We start from the raw sequence: 16472 nt of genomic DNA on the forward strand, positions 1-16472 counted from the left end.
GACCTCCTGGTTCATAGTTTGATGCTCAACCACTGAGCCATGCCAACCGGGCTAGTATCATGTTTAGATGTAGTCTTAAAAACAAGTACAGGGAAAATAAACAGTTTTTAGTAAGTAGCTCCTGTTGTCTGCCAAAGGCTCTGAGCCAGAGGCCTGTTTAAAAACACAAGTGTTAGATGTGCCAAATGTAAGAGTGATTCTTTTTCCTTGATTTTTTAAAAGTATGTTTTTATTGATTTTAGAGAGAAAGGGAGAGGGAGAAAGAAACATGGATGAGAAACATTGATTGGCCACCTCCTGCATGCCCCATCCTAGGGATTGAACTGCAACCCAAACAGGTGCTCTGACTGGGAATTGAACCAGCGACCCCTTGGTGCATGGGATGATGCTCAATCCAATGAGCCACACTAGCTGGACTTTCCTTGATTTAACCAGAAGAATGGGGGCTGGGTAGACATGAGAGGAAACAACTTTCTCACTGTTTGATTCCATATTATTTAATGTTCCATTTTACTTAACACTTAGTCATTATCTTATGTGTCTCACATCTAAAGCGAACTATATTTCACTACAGATGCCTCTGACCCTAAGAAAATGAGGAGAAGTACAGGAGTGCCCTCTTATCTGTGTGGGATACCTTCCAAGACCCCCAGTGGATGCCTGAGACCATTACAGTACTATATATACTATTTTTCCTATACATACATTCCTCTTCACATCGAGGAAGCAATTTATGGTGTCTCCTTGGCATATCCCAATTGCCAGCATCTTAGGGGCCACTATGAAATAAAATAAGGGTGACTTGAACACAAGTACTGCAAAACCAGTATTGGATCTGATAACCAAGACAGCTAAGTGACTAATGGGTGTGTACAGCACGGTTAGACAAAGGGATTATTCATGTCCCAGGTGGGAAACAGCATGAGGTTTTATCATGCTATTCAGAATGGCATGCAATTTAAAATTTATGAATTGCTTCTATCTGGAATTTTCCATTTAATATTTTTGGACCATAGTTGACTGCAAGTAACTGAAATTCTGAAGAAGGGAAAACTATATTACAATTGAGCAAATGACTTAGCTCTGAGTTTTGTTTTGTTTTTTAAGCAGAAATATTTTAAAATATATTTTATTGATTTTTTACAGAGAGGAAGGGAGAGGGACAGAGAGTCAGAAACATCGATGAGAGAGAAACATCGATCAGCTGCCTCCCGCACACCCCCCACTGGGGATGCGCCCGCAACCAAGGCACATGCCCCTGACCGGAATCGAACCTGGGACCCCTCAGTCCGCAGGCCGACGCTCTATCTACTGAGCCAAACCGGTTTCGGCAAGCAGAAATATTTTTAAATATATTTTTAATGATTTCAGAGAGGAAGGGAGAGGGAGAGATAGAAACATCAATGATGAGAAAGTATCATTGATCGGCTGCCTTCTGCCCACTCCACACTGGGGATTCAGCCCGCAACCTGGGCATGTGCCCTCACCAGAAATCAAACTGTGACCTCCTGGTTCATAGTTCGATGCTCAACCACTGAGCCATGCTGGCCTGGCTAGCTCTGAGTTTTTGAGTTTGCTCCAGGGTGCCCTTTGAATGGAATACATGAGAAACAGATGACAAAGGGGCCTGGATTTGGCCCTGAAGGAGTTTGCAATCCAGCAAAGGAGCTACACACATACAATACCCCATCATACAAGGAAGAGGTGCTACAGATTAAGATCACACCTAGATGGAAGCAAGGGAGAGATGGGAGGAGGAAAGTAATTTTGGAGGTGCAATGAGAGGGAAGAGTATTCATAGAGAAAACACCAGAACAAGAAAGCTCAAGGCAAGTAAGATATTTGGCTTATGACAGAGACATATGTAGATGAAAAAAAGATAAAAGATCAACAGCTATATAAATAAGAAAAGGATGACAGTATTACTCAACAAATAGTGGGTGCCTACTATTTGTCAGGCATTGTTCTAGGCTTCACAGATACAGTAATTAAAAAAAAAAATCCCTGCACTGTGGAGGGTATATTCTAGTATGAGTACTCAGAAAATAAACAGAGTACACAGTTAATGGGATGGTGCTTAATGCTATGGGGGTGGGGCCACAGAGGGGAATAGGAAATGTATTTAGCGGGGAGGGCAGTTTACATCATTCAATACGGTAGTGAGGGAAAAAGCCTCACAAGGAAATACGGGGGAGGGCACAACAGATGAAGGGGGTTGAGTGGCTACTGGTTGCGGTTGGGCCATTTTGTATACTTGAAAGGATATCTTTGGGAGCAATGACCAAGGATAGAACCTGGTGGAAACCAGCAACCTAACATTTATATAATGGTTCTGAATGTGTTTATAAGGAGCTCAAGTAACATCTACCCATACAACGTCACACTGAACCAACTTGATCTGAGGTTTCGGCTTAGTTCACGTAAAGAAATGGACGATGGAAGCATATCCTACTGACTCTCATACTAACTCTCTGGACTCCACCCATCTTCTGACTGATCCATGCTGCTCCAGTCTTCATGAAACCAAACCAAAGACATCCAAGCTTTGTCTGCTTTATTTCACTACATTACGTTAAGCAATAAGGCAAAACAGGAACCTGCCATTCATAAAGATCAAGGAGTGCCCCTCATTCCCAAAAGGGACCAGAAAGGATGTTTCTTCACAAATATGCATGACATTTAGCTCATTACGCCTACAAGCATTTTGGACAAAAGAAAACGTTGGTGGGCTAATCAAATCACAAATCCAAATTAATTTTGCCTTAAGTTTCCAAAAGTATAGTCTCTAGTGCTAATGACATCTAATTCACCTGCAGTGGTGCACACTGACTGTGCATTAAAAATCTAATCTAATATACAAAAGCAACAAGAATAATTCTGAATTCACCAGCTGCAGGTGGAGAACCATTTCTACTCACACACAGAATACCAGCTTGCACTGAAAACTATTTTGAGGAAACAAATCAATGGCTCTGTTCTTCTGTAATTTCATTTGGCTTATGAAAAAAAACAAATTCTATGATCAAAAGTGTTTTTGTGTTTCTGTGTCACGGGGGGTGATGAGACCCATTACTTCAACCTTATTTCTTTTGGGAATAAATACCAGCTATTGCCATAAATGTACAACATACAACTGTGTGTAGTCTATGCACATGTGTAAACTAAGAAAGCTATTGTCTACTTTGATTCTCTTTCTCCGCTGGCAAATGGGAGCAGTGGCTTCACAGTAGGCTCCAGCAGGTAGTGAAATACAAATTAATTTGACACTCTGTGGGGGTCACAACAAATTAAACTATTTCTAGTTTGCACATTTGCTATTATACAACACCTGCCCCAACTCTTAAGAGGCTAAACCTTAATTATTATTGTCATAATATTAGGGATGAGGATTTTTTCTTACACGGTAGCATATACTAGAATATTACTCTGTGGAATATTGTTTCATAAAATTGGCTTGATCTTAAGAGTACCACTTAGTGTCTTTCAAAGGTTTCCTAAATATAGTTATCTTCCAGGGAGCTGGCAAGATACTTGGTCTTGTCTATATTGTAGATTTCTATATATCTGAACCTTTTCTTCTAAACTAAAGGCTTGAACTTAAAAACAAAACCAAGGTAAACAGAAATTTTCTCTTTTTACCAAAAGTCTGCTGGCCATTTGCTAACAATGCATTTACAGAAAATGTGGTACAGCTCGTGGTCTACTGTCTCAAGTTTCACTGTAGAAAACATCACAGAAATTCAGGTTAACAACCCAACTCCAGGATACAGAATGGAAACAGAATGTGTGCTGTTAGGCAAGTGTTCTGGGCTGCTTGCTGAGCTATTTTACAATCAAAATGGTCTTATTTGACACACCATGTGATAAAAGTCAAACTCAGGAAGGGGAAAGGTTCTTTCTTAATATCCAGTTTGGGATTCAAGAGATTATAACTGTTAATCTCCCCTTGAAATCAATGGAAAGAACATTAGTTCAGATCATGCTTACAATTTAACCTTTAAGATATTTTGTGCATTCCAGAAGTGAACTTGTCCACCAAGTTTTCTTTGGACTCTTTCCAGGTCCCAAATATTCAGAACAATCTATTGAGTTAAAGAGGCAGAGCAGAGAAGGGGTAGGGAGTAAGACATATAAAGACTGCCTCCCTGTGGAAGCACTAATCCCCGGGTATTGTAGCAAAATTTAAAGTGAATGGAATTTGCCAACCCCTTGATATGACATGTAAGAGCCTTCTTCTCAAATTCTTAAAAAAAAAAAAAAGTTCCATATTCTACTGGGAAAATTTTTTAAGAGCAACCAATAAATAAGTATCCTATATTCACTAAGAGAGCAAATGAGAGTGCCTTAAGAATTTCCAATCATCACAGAACTAAAAGTAATGTGACAATTCCATTTTTCTGTCAAAGGGAAATCTATGGCACGATGGTAGCCATGATGGCAAGTGAAGCTGTTTAGACAGCTAGGTTATATCTAATGGAATGCAGAAAGCAGTTGGTACATTGAGACCAACGCCGGATCGTGGCCAACAGGCCTACCTTTCAGTTATCATTTTCAGTTCATTTGTGAGATTACGATCCTGTGTGAGGTCAGACCAGGAGATAGTATGTCTGAGTTTCTCAAGTGGTAAATCTAATGCCACTCTGAGGAACAGCCATCCCTTTTCCTCAGATGGAGCTATGCTGTTGTATTCAACGTGCAGGGTTCAGTGAGGGAGACACAGATTTCTGGTGTTAACAGAAGTGAGAGGAACAGCAGTTGCCCTGTGTTCCTAATGCCTTGCCTATGCCCCGCCCTCCTAGGACAGGATTCAGTAGTGTGTGGGTACATTGTTATAAACAAGGGCTAATGAAGCAGCGGCTTCCATGTTCTAACGTGGATTTGTGGTGACACTGTCCTTTGGGCTCTGCCCACCAGTGAAACCTTTAAGGAAGAAGTGGGCCCAAGCTGAGTTCCACATGCTGAGTGAGCCAGATGACTTCTGTGCCCTGGTCACTTTCCTCGATGGGGCGGATGGGCGCTGCCAGGTTTTTAAAATCATGCTTCATCTTAAAGCACACGGTCACTTCGCCCTCCTCACGTTGTGGGGTCACTTTGATGAAAATGCCCACTTTGTTGGCCTTTCTGAAGGCTATAATGCTATGGAAGGAAATAAGCACAGCGTTAGGCAGGTCACAAGTCAGCCAAGCCACTAAGACTTACAGTCATTTTATGGCCAACACGAAATCTGATGACAAGATAGAACCACCAGCATGTTATCAGCAATGAAGAGTTTCTTCAGCAAAAAGTTGATCTCCTTATTTTTTAAGTGTTACAAAAGTAAAATATAATCAAATTCAAATGGTAGAAAGTAAAAGCCTTTCCCCTTATTATTTCCTTCTGCATGAGGGAAAAACTGCAAACACTTTGGTTTTTAACCTACCAGATATTTTTCTGTATTTATAGTTTTCTGCTTTTTTAACCAACACAAAAGGGACACATTATTCTACAACTTGCTTTTTTTTTTTCACTGTTTATCAGAAACACTTTTCCATATTGGTACATAAAGATCTTCTCCATTCTCCTTAGTAGTTCCCTAGTATTCTATTCTATATTACCATGATTGTCATACACTGAGGTTGTTGTCAAAGTTCCTATTATAAACAAGGGTGCTTCGAAAACCCCTTTTTTACGTTCATCTTTGTACAGATACTATCTAATAAAGAGGTAATATGCAAATTGACCATCACTCCAACATACATGATGGTCACCCCCATGTGGTCAAAGATGGCTGCTCCCATGTAGACACAAGATGGCCAGCAGGGGAGGGCAGTTGTGGGCGATCAGGCCTGCAGGGGAGGGCAGTTAGCGGGGGGACAAGGCCAGCAGGGGAGGGCAGTTAGGGGTGACCAGGCCAGCAGGGGAGGGCAGTTGTGTGTGGGGGGAACCAGGCCTGCAGGGGAGGGCAGTTAGGGAGAGGACAAGGCCGGCAGGGGAGGGCAGTTGGGGGTGATCGGGCCAGCAGGGGAGGGCAGTTGGGGGCGACCAGGCCTGCAGGGGTGGACAGTTAGAGGTGACCAGGCTGGCAGGGGAGGGCAGTTAAGGGTGACCAGGCCGGCAGGGAAGGGCAGTTGGGGGGGGGGGCAATGCCTGCAGGGGAAGGGCAGTTGGGGGTGACCAGGCCAGCAGGGGAGGGCACTTGGGGGGGGGGGGCAAAAGGCCTGCAGGGGAGGGCAGTTGGGGGGGGGAGGGAGACCAGGCCTGCAGGGGAGGGCAGTTAGGGGTGACCAGGCCAGCAGGGGAGCAGTTAGGCATCAATCAGGCTGGCAGGGGAGTGGTTAGGGGGCAATCAGGCAGGCAAGCAGTTGGGAGCCAGCAATCCTGGATTGTGAGAGGGATGTCCAAGATTGGAGAGGGTGCAGGATGGGCTGAGGGACACACACACCCTCGTTCACAAAATTCGTGCACCGGGCCTCTAGTGTAGTAATATTTCTATAGAATAAACAGTGACCATAACTCAGAGTTAAAGAAATTTCTAGAACACCATAAATCAGTGTTTTTGTAAATAACTTCTATAAATTAGGAATTTTTAGAATAGAAAATTTCTCTCTAGTTTACGTTTCCATTTCAGTTTTCTCTGACATGCACTTGAAGTTTTTGGTTTAGTAACTTAGCTTCAGCCCTAGCTGGTTTGGCTCAGTGGATAGAGCACTGGCCTACGGACTGAAGCGTCCTGGGTTTGATTCCAGTTTAGGGCACATGCCCAGGTTGCTGGCTCAATCCCCAGTAGTGGGCATGCAGGAGGCAGCCAATCAATGATTCTCTCTCATCATTGATGTTTCTATCTCTCTCTCCCTCTCACTTCCTCTCTGAAATCAATAAAAATATATTTTAAAAAAATAACAACTTCAAAAAGTAATAAACAGAATTTGAGCTACTGCCCAAATGATACTCAGTCACTCTCAGAAAAGTTATTGGAATTAAACATTTATATATTTAAAGAAAATTGCATAACTTTAAATTCCAGATATCTAAAAGTCCTATAAAGAATAGTAATGTGAAATATAATAAATTCAATTTTGTCAATCTGTCATGTAATTACTCTGATTGGAATTTAATACCTCAGATGATCTATAATTTGCACTGGCTTTACAAATTTATATACATAATGAATGTAACTTAAGGACCCACATAAAGCAAAAGATTAGAGAGAACGCATTTCGTATTGTAGTTAATAAACTTTTGATTTGTATCAGATTCATTTTTTTAAATTCAGTTAAAAATAGAAAAAGGAAAATGTCTGTCTTTCTATCCTTAATCCCCCAGGCAAGCATTGCCATCTGGGAAGCTTAAAAAAAATTTCAGATGTCTGGTGTCCCCCTAAACCTGTTGAAAAGAATCTCTGGGGTGGAGCCCAGGACTCTACAGAACAATAAAACAAAACAAACCACCTGCCCTGGTGCTTTCTCAACTTAATCCATAATCACTGTACTAATCTTACCTTTGCTCTCACTTTATTTTTCCAACCCATCCTGTGTTCTTTCTTCTTTCCAATATCTTGCTGAGGGAGCTTTTGATTATTCTGTTACAAAACCTTAAATGTTCCCTGTGCCAGTCTATTAATCTACTGCTTCTCAGCTCCAGGCCCACCTTCTACATCTTGGTTTGTGACCCAGGACTCTGCTAATCACATTTCTGCTCTGTAAGCTGGCTTCCTGTCAGGTTCCCGTTAGGGGGACTTCAAAGGGAGCCTAGAGCCTGCAGGAAGGAGGGGCTTGCTCCTCCCTGGGAGCTTGCTGTTTGTGTGTGGTTCCCATGGGCATCACTCCAGCAACGCTCCTTCACCCAGAAAGTGGCCAGAGCCAGCTACAGTTTTCCATCTCTTGCATAACCAGCCACATCGTGCAGGCCTCTGCTGCCACCAAGATGCCAGCTCCTGTAAAGCGTGAACCCTCTCACCGCCCCACAGGTCTGAATTTCTGCTCCACAGGGGTCCTCCTTCAAGTTTCTACATTTTAACAATTTTAACCATTTCCCTGTGTTCCCTCAGTCCTGGGGTGGTAGCTCTTTCATAAAATTGCCATCTCTGGGATACTTCAGAGTTTTTTTTAACCTTTGAAGTTACCCAGTTAACAATTCTTTATATTAAATCCTCTCTGTTCAAATAACTGATGTGATTTCTGTCTTCAGACTGGATGCTGATGATGCATTTCCCCATTCAGGAAAAGGTTTGGTCTTTCCCTTTTCTGTTATTAGGTCTGAGAGAGTAAATTAATTACTCTAAGAGAGTGAGGGTAGGGGTGGACAAATCCAGTGATAGATCTATAGGGATAGTAGTGTATTCTGTTAGCAACCTGTATTCTGTCCACAACCATTATACATCATGCACCTGAAATGTTTTTAACATGGGAAAATGTATTTATGTGAAAAAAACAAAGGTTAAAACAACATGCTTACAGAATGATACCAATGATGAAAGGACAAACACCAAAATGTTAATGATGCTTATCTCTGGTGGTTAGATTTTATTTTCTTCTTCATGATTTATATGTATTTTCAAAATTTCTATAGTAATTATTTTTATAAGAAGGAAAACTTGTTTTTTAAAATGCGGATAAAATATGTAGGATCTCTAAGTGGGCCTCCTGTATCAGCCAATGTGGGGGGGAGGGGGTGTCAGAGAAAGATCACTCACTCGGGATCATCCTGAAAGTCCTGGGGCTCTGCCAGCTCGTCGTACTCAGCGGCTGCGTCCTTGCCGGCCAGCACCAGCTCTTTGGGCGGCACCACCACCTGGAAAACAAGAGAGAGAGGCCTTCCTTAGAAGGAATCTGTGTCGTAGGACATTCATTCAACAGAATACAGCAAAGTATTACAGTGATGCAGACATTTAGAAATAATTAGCAAGACTCAAGAAACATAGTATGATAGCACTTACATGAAGTTTAAAATCACTGTTTAAAAAACAGACATTTCCAGTAAAAATATAAGGACAAAAAAGTTTAAGGGAATGATAAAGTCAAGGGAGTGTTTACTTCATTGTGGCTGCATTGGGAAATTCAAGTGGGCAGGGTGTAGAGGTTTCAATTGTGTCTTTAATATTCTATTTCTTAAGGGGATGGAAGTACATGGATTTTTGCTACATTAGTCTTCAAACTTTGTGGTATATCTGAAATAGTTCATCTTTTTTTTTTTCTTTTTTTTTAAAGAAACACATAAAGGAGAAACACTGGTTGAAACATAGTATTTTCTGAAATGGGGATGTTTATGGTCATGGAAAACAAGCATTCTTCAGACTTATCCTTCTGTTGTAACTAGGCTTAAACTTTGCTATGTCAGAGGTTAACAGATAACGTCAACTACATTTCTAATTATGGATACAAATGTGGCTGAGGGGTGTAAAGAGAAAGAAATACAGCAAATTCACCAGCTGGGTATATGCATAGGCAGTTATTTCTGTTTCTACCATTATTGGAACAGCTTAGTGTTATTTAACAAAAATAAAAAGAAACAAGGAGAGAGGTGAGTCATCTCTCTTTGGAAGTAATGCACTCATCTAGGGGGAAAGATGAATAACATAGACTGAAGAACAAGAACAGCATTAATCAGACTGTCAGACCTCAGAGGGAAGGTAGGGGAGGGTGGGGACAAGGGAAATAGATCAACCAAAGGACTTGTGTGCTTGCATATGAGCCTAACCAGTGATCACGGACAACAGGGGGAGGGGGGCATGCGTGTGGGGGGGTTTGGGAAGGGAATGGGGGTGGGGGTTGATGACAAATATGTGATACCTTAATCAATAAAGTAATTAAAAAAAAAAGAACTAAAAGGAAGAAAGCCCTCATACATAAAGCACAGGAAGAAAAAAAGGGATAGGATAAAGACATTCTCTACTAAGAAGTATTATTTGAATAACAGCTAATTACAGACAGAGGTATCCTTTCTACCAATCTCTATTAATAAATATCACGCTGAATTATGAGTCAGTAATAGATGGTCTATAGAGAAAGGTCTTGATCTAAAATACCAAGTACTAGATGAATCACCAAATAGCAAAATAGAGAAAGGCCACATTTCATTTATTCATCTAACACTGAGAGTCAAAATCACCTATTTTAATATTTAGTTAGTGCTATGCATCCTCTATATAAGCAGAACGCATCTAGAGGAGGTATACCAGCTTTTAAAGGAGATGCTATTTCCTATGAGTCTTGCAGAATAAGCATTCATTACACTGAAAGAGTGGTGTGGGCATGTATGCCAGGGGAGTGGGGACAGGAGAGGCATTCTAGATAAAACAAACCACATATGCAGTTCTCCAGTGTGAAAGTTCACAAGCCATGGGATCTGCCTGGATCTCAACCATAAATATGTATGATTTGGAGAATGCTAGATTTGGGGATCTAGCGGAAAATCATCTGAAGAACAGAGAGAGGTGAGGACATTAAGGAGCTCTTCTGCTATGTCAAGGAATTTGAATTTCATCTCAGAGTCAGAGGAATAGCAAGTAATCAGCATGTCGTGATCAAAATCAGATTTTAGAAAGATCACCCTGGTGACAAGACAGAAGGTGGATTGGAATGGGGGCGGGGGTGGACTGAAAACAGTGAGGTCAGTTAGGAAATTACTACAGTCCAGGTAAGAAAAGATGAATCTTTTAAACAGGGCAGTGGCAGTGTGTCTGCAGAGAAAGTGAAACCTTCGGAGGTAGAATCAAAAGAACTGATGACTACTTGGATATAGAAATGAGACAGTACAGAGTCCTTTAAGCCAGGTCAAATGAGGTCACTCCAGGAAAAATTAGGGTCAGAACAAAGCAAAATGCTCCCACCTTAGCAGTGCTGTTGATATTATCAGGGTCCCCTTCATCGCACTCCAGCAGTGTCACATGGGTGAGGTTCTCCACTGGATTCGTAAGAGTCAGGAGAACTTGGCTCTCCTGTGAAATAGGAAACGCATCTCAGACATGTTCCACTATTGCCACCTAGGTCCACTTTCTTAGCTGCTATACCAAATATTTCACAAAATCATCAACTGTCTTCCCCAATCAGTCCTGAGAAATAACACCCACCCATACCTCTCCATCACTGCATTCTCCAAGTGCTCACTCATTCCTACTCTATTATTTTTATGTTAGGCCATATACTCTCTAGAGTTGCTATTTCACTGAGGAAATGGGACAGATCCCATAGAAAGGGCAAGTTACTAGATCCAAAAATTCTAAGAAATGTATATAATCTAAGTGATTATTTAAAGTTTATAATTTTTGTTACATCCAGTCCTCCATTTAAGGACTAAAAGGAAGGAAGCCCTCATAAATAAAATATGGGAGCCACAGGCTCATCAGATATAATAATAGAAAAAAATGGCACATCAAGACTGTAAGATGTTTAAGATTTTTTGAACCATAGGTTGTCCTTGTGTACTTTGAGATTAGCAAAAAAAGTTTAAAATGAACAGGGACTTTATAAATGTCTTCATGGGCACCATGAAAGGAAAGAATTAAAGAGGCTGCCGCAGCCCTAGCTAGTTTGGCTCAGTGGATAGAGCGTTGGCCTGTGGACTGAAGGGTCCCAGGTTCGATTCCAGCCAAGGGCACATGCTGGGGTTGAGGCTCGATCCCCAGTAGGGGGCGTGCAGGAGGCAGCCAATCAATGATTGTCTCATCACTGATGTTTCTATCTCTCTCTCCCTCTCCCTTTCCTCTCTGAAATCGATAAAAATATATTAGAAAAAAGTAAAGAGGCTGCTGCAGAATGTTCTACAATTCATAATGGGGTGTAGCGGGGAGGAAAGGGCATAGATAAAGACCTCAAAGCAGAGAGGGGCTGTGGTAAAGAAGAAATCGAAATCTAGATGCTTCCTGTTATCTGCTGCATGCGCACACATGAGATGATGGAAAAGAGCTAAAGATGTCTGTGGGGTCCAACGTCTTTCTTTCCCCTCCCGTTTCCATCTCTCTGTATGTGCACGCTGATCCTTCTGCATACATTCATAGATGCTATTGTTAAGAATCCCAGCTAAAGAACTTTAAAATCTCAATCCCTTTATTATTCCAAACTTTCTTCTCTTTTATCCCTTGCTCACTGTGTCCATGCCAAATATACACAGCCACCCACCCATACATGCACACATTTTCAACCAAGGAATTCTTTCTTTTCCTGTTAATAAATCAAAGTACTAACCTTCATGTAGCGAAGATTGGGAATCGACATGATTCTCACTTCTGGGATGTAATTGCTGTGAATGAATAAAAAAATGCATTAATAGTCACTGGAGTCTCATAAAATTACTTTTTTTTTAAGATAGTGCAGCAGATATGATTTCTTCATGTTAATTAGGACATGTCAAATGAAAAGAATTTTAGAGAATCATATCTTCACTATAGTAAGAACCTAAGACATTAGACCAAATTGGTAATGAGTTCTTTCTAAAATCTTATGTACCTTTCTACTTTACAGCCAATAGTTGTGTGGGTATCATGGAAGATATATATTTTTGAGATTTTATTAGTTCATTTCTATAAATCTAAAAGCTAATTATAGGAGCCAAGAATGATTGAATACCATATTGCAGGAGTATAAAAACACTAACACACACTTTTATATAGTACTTACTATGTGCCAGACAATGTTTTAAGTACTTTTCAAATATGAACTCCTGTACCCTTCACTGCAACTGCATGAGCTAGGCATTATTATTACCCCCATTATAAAGATGAAGCCGCTAGACTTGGGAAAAGAAGTAACTTGCTGGTTAAGTGGCCAGGATTCAAACCCAAGCAGTCCAGCTCCAGGGTCCTTGCTCTTACCCACTATCTTATGCTGCCTTTCAAAATAAGACCACAAAATTGTACTCATATGTGTTTATTCTGGACTCAAACTGTCCAGGTTCAAATCCCAGTTCAATATTTATATACCAAAGTATTTCTTTGTAAAGACCAGGGCAAGGTATTTACCTCTTTTGCTTTGTTTTCTCAATTTTAAAATGAGAAGGACAATAGTATCTATGTCTTGAGGTTATTGTGAAGAATACATTAAATAATGTATGCAAAAGTGCCTGGAACAAAGTACTCATAAATGTTAGTAATTGTACATATTCTATACAATAAAAGGCTAATATGCAAATTGACCGAACGGTGGAATCACCGGTCGCTATGACGTGCACTGACCACCAGGGGGCAGACGCTCAACACAGGAGCTGCCCCCTGGTGGTCAGTGCACTCCCACAGGGGGAGCACCACTCAGCCAGAAGCCGGGCTCACGGCTGGTGAGCGCAGCAGCAGTGGCAGGAACCTCTCTCGCCTCTGTCTGTGGGGAGCGGGCCTAAGCCAGCAGGCAGACATCCCCCGAGGGTCCTGGACTGCGAGAGGGCACAGGCCGGGCTGAGGGACCCCCCCCCCCCAGTGCAAGAATGTCATGCACCGGGCCTCTAGTATTAAGACAAAATCTATTGCAGACACTAAAAGAGTGTGTTTGGGGGGGGGGGGGGGGTTATGGGGAAGTGAACCTTAAAATAGAGGTAATTAGGTATTTTAACTTCAGACTAGATATTTTCCATGTTGGTCATCAGGTCTCTCTGAGTAACTTAATACAAATTCAAGGGCCCCATTATCAAGGATTTGGATTTAGCAGGTGTGACGTGTGGTGTGGCCAGAGTACATTTATTAAGATTCCCAGGCAAATACTGCCATGATGTCAGAAAAAAAGCATTTTTGCTCAAAGCAAGCTTAAGAAATTAATGCTAGGTACACCCTGCCATTCAGGATTTCTGTAATGTGTGTAATTCTTAATTAAGAAAGATGTGCGTACAAGACTTCACATATACCATTTTTATAGTTTTCTTCTTTGCTAACCAGTCATGTATTAAATAATAGTTAGGAAAATAGAACATATTTTATGGCGATTTATAAATGGTCTTAGGCAACCCTGCTAGCGGTTCTCAACCTGTGGGTCATGACCCACAGGTTGAGAACCACTGCTGTAGAGCCTAAGACCATCGGAAAACACAGATATTTACATTATGATTCATTAAGAGTAGCAAAATTACAGTTATGAAGTAGCAACGAAAATAATTTTATGGTTGGGGTCACCACAACATGAGGAACTGTATTAAAGGGTCGCGGCATTAGAAAGGTTGAGAACCACTGCCTTAGAGGGAGGCAGGATTGGTATTCCCATTTCAGAGACAAGGGAAATAAGTTTAGACAAACAGAGTAAGTAACAGAACCCATACAAAGCCCTTGTAGTGCCTTCCTCCTAACTCACCAGATCAGCATTTCTCAACCTTTTGACTGGCACTGACTTTTTAATTGCTGCATAATATTCTACAGCACTAGTGTATATCAATTTAATCAACTATTTCTTTGATAGTGGTTAATCAGCTTGACATTGAAATTATTTCAAGCTTTTTTCATTAAAATGTTACAATATACATCCTTATAAATGTATCCTTAGATATTGGTACTTTTGTTTCTACAGAATAGATTCCTGAGATGGTACTGCTAGGTTAAAAAGTCTATGTAATTTTGTCTTGATATTCCAGACCATTCTCCAAAAAAGACTAGCAAATCACCAACCTGCCATCAATGTAAGAAAATATTCACCCAAATTCTCAGAAGCGCCAGATGCTTCTTATTTTTTTAAATATTTTCTAACAAGTCTCAGCATCTTTCCATTTGGTATTTATTGGCCATTGGAATTCCTCTTTTGTGAGCTGCCTGTTCAAATCCTTTCCAAATTTGTGAGGAATTCTGCAGTCCACAGTATTAAATTAAACTTATTTGTCAAGAATGGCAAATACTCTTTTCTTTTTTTTTTAATTTTTAAAACATATATTTTATTGATTTTACAGAGAGGAATAAACATTTGTAGAGAGAAACATCGATGAGAGCGAAACATCGATCAGCTGCCTCCTGTGCGCCCCCTACTGGGGATTGAGCTCACCACAACCAAGATACATGCCCTTGACCAGAATTGAACCTGAGACCCTTCAGTCTGCTGGCCGATGCTCTATCCAGAGCCAAACCGGTTAGGGTGGCAAATACTCTTTTCTGTTCTACTGTCTCAGGACTTTGTTGTTGTCAATTTTGTTTTTACAATTCATGTTATTGTTTTTTGCTAAGGTCAAAGCTGTCTATTTTTTCCTTAGTGGCTTCTGAGTTTCCTGCGTTACTTAGGACAGACTCTCTCACCCTAAAGTCAAGAAAATATTTTTTTCATTTATCAAAATATTTTTTTAAAATATATTCTATTGATTTTTTACAGAGAGGAAGAGAGAGGGATAGAGAGTTAGAAACATCGATGAGAGAGAAACATCGATCAGCTGCCTCTTGCACACCCCTACTGGGGATGTGCCCGCAACCAAGGTACATGCCCTTGACTGGAATCGAACCTGGGACCCTTGAGTCAGCAGGCCGATGCTCTATCCACTGAGCCAAACCGGTTTCGGCTATCAAAATATTCTTGTTTGACAAGTAATTTTCATACATAAAAATTCCCTTCTACTAACAAGTCCTAGTGAGTTAACACTAACTTAAATCACTTTTATCACATTCAGTGAAGCATTACTGGAACACAGTTAAATAAAATGAACATTGTTACAGGGTACTCTTCAATCTACTATACTTTATTATTATTTTTTACTTTAATTTTTAAAAGATCATTTCCAAACTTTGGTACTTTGTAATTTGTAATGAATGACGAGTGACTCTCTACCCGACAATTCACCTACCACAATGCCCCAGACTACACTATCACTGTGTCACTAATACAAACACACCCTGGATTCTGTCTATAGATTTGCCTTAAATTTCATGGTGTATAATTCAAAACATAAACAGGAACAGAACAAGACTGTTTTGATGTAGTTTTTCTTTTTTAAGGAAAAAAAAAAATCCACACACCAAAAAACAGTAACCAAAAATACCCATCCCAAAATACTCACACAGCAACCAGCTGGATTTTAAATTTGATAGATGTTGGATTAAATTCTGGCTTGCTCAAATTGTGTTCACATTTCTAAAAAAGTAAAAAATATATTTATCAGAGGAAAACAAGAACACATTCTGCTGATCGAGGGAGCTACTAAGTTTAGAAGGATAGCATTTACTAGAGTTTTGTTTTACTAGTATTTTGCTGCAAAACCATGTTTTGAAATAGTGTGTGCTACAGATAACCAAAATATACAAAAGATGTTTTGAACTTCTGGATATAGCAACCACACTATCAAAAATTATACTTTTGCAATGCAAACTACTGAAATAATAAAACTAACATACTGAGTACTTACTATATGTGCTAAACAATGTAGATTTTTCTTCTTTCTTGTTTTCTTTTATATTATTTTTTAGTCCTTTTTATTTCCTCTCTACTAGCCTAGAAGGTACACATTCTTGATTTCAGTAGATTTAAACATCACATCAACTTATGAGGTAGGTGTATTATTGTCCCCATTTCATAGATGATGAAAATGGGGGACAGGAAGAATACATAATC

The 16472-nt window shown here is 40.3% G+C and overlaps 1 protein-coding gene across 2 annotated transcripts in view; it reads right to left on the reverse strand.

The window, feature by feature from the left end:
• Positions 1-2537: 2537 nt before the first annotated feature.
• Positions 2538-16472, reverse strand: part of DCTN4 (dynactin subunit 4) — a 34446-nt gene continuing 20511 nt past the window's right edge. For both annotated transcript variants that reach the window (XM_008152221.3, XM_008152220.3), the window contains 5 exons: positions 15922-15995; positions 12162-12216; positions 10808-10915; positions 8672-8769; positions 2538-5136 (listed from right to left, as the gene is read on the reverse strand). In XM_008152221.3, the coding sequence (XP_008150443.2) occupies positions 4923-5136; positions 8672-8769; positions 10808-10915; positions 12162-12216; positions 15922-15995 (549 nt within the window). In that variant the 3' untranslated portion in view covers positions 2538-4922. The remainder of the gene's footprint in view (positions 5137-8671; positions 8770-10807; positions 10916-12161; positions 12217-15921; positions 15996-16472) is intronic.

The sequence above is a fragment of the Eptesicus fuscus genome, chromosome 6, assembly GCF_027574615.1.
Source record: "Eptesicus fuscus isolate TK198812 chromosome 6, DD_ASM_mEF_20220401, whole genome shotgun sequence".
Lineage (NCBI taxonomy): Eukaryota > Metazoa > Chordata > Mammalia > Chiroptera > Vespertilionidae > Eptesicus > Eptesicus fuscus.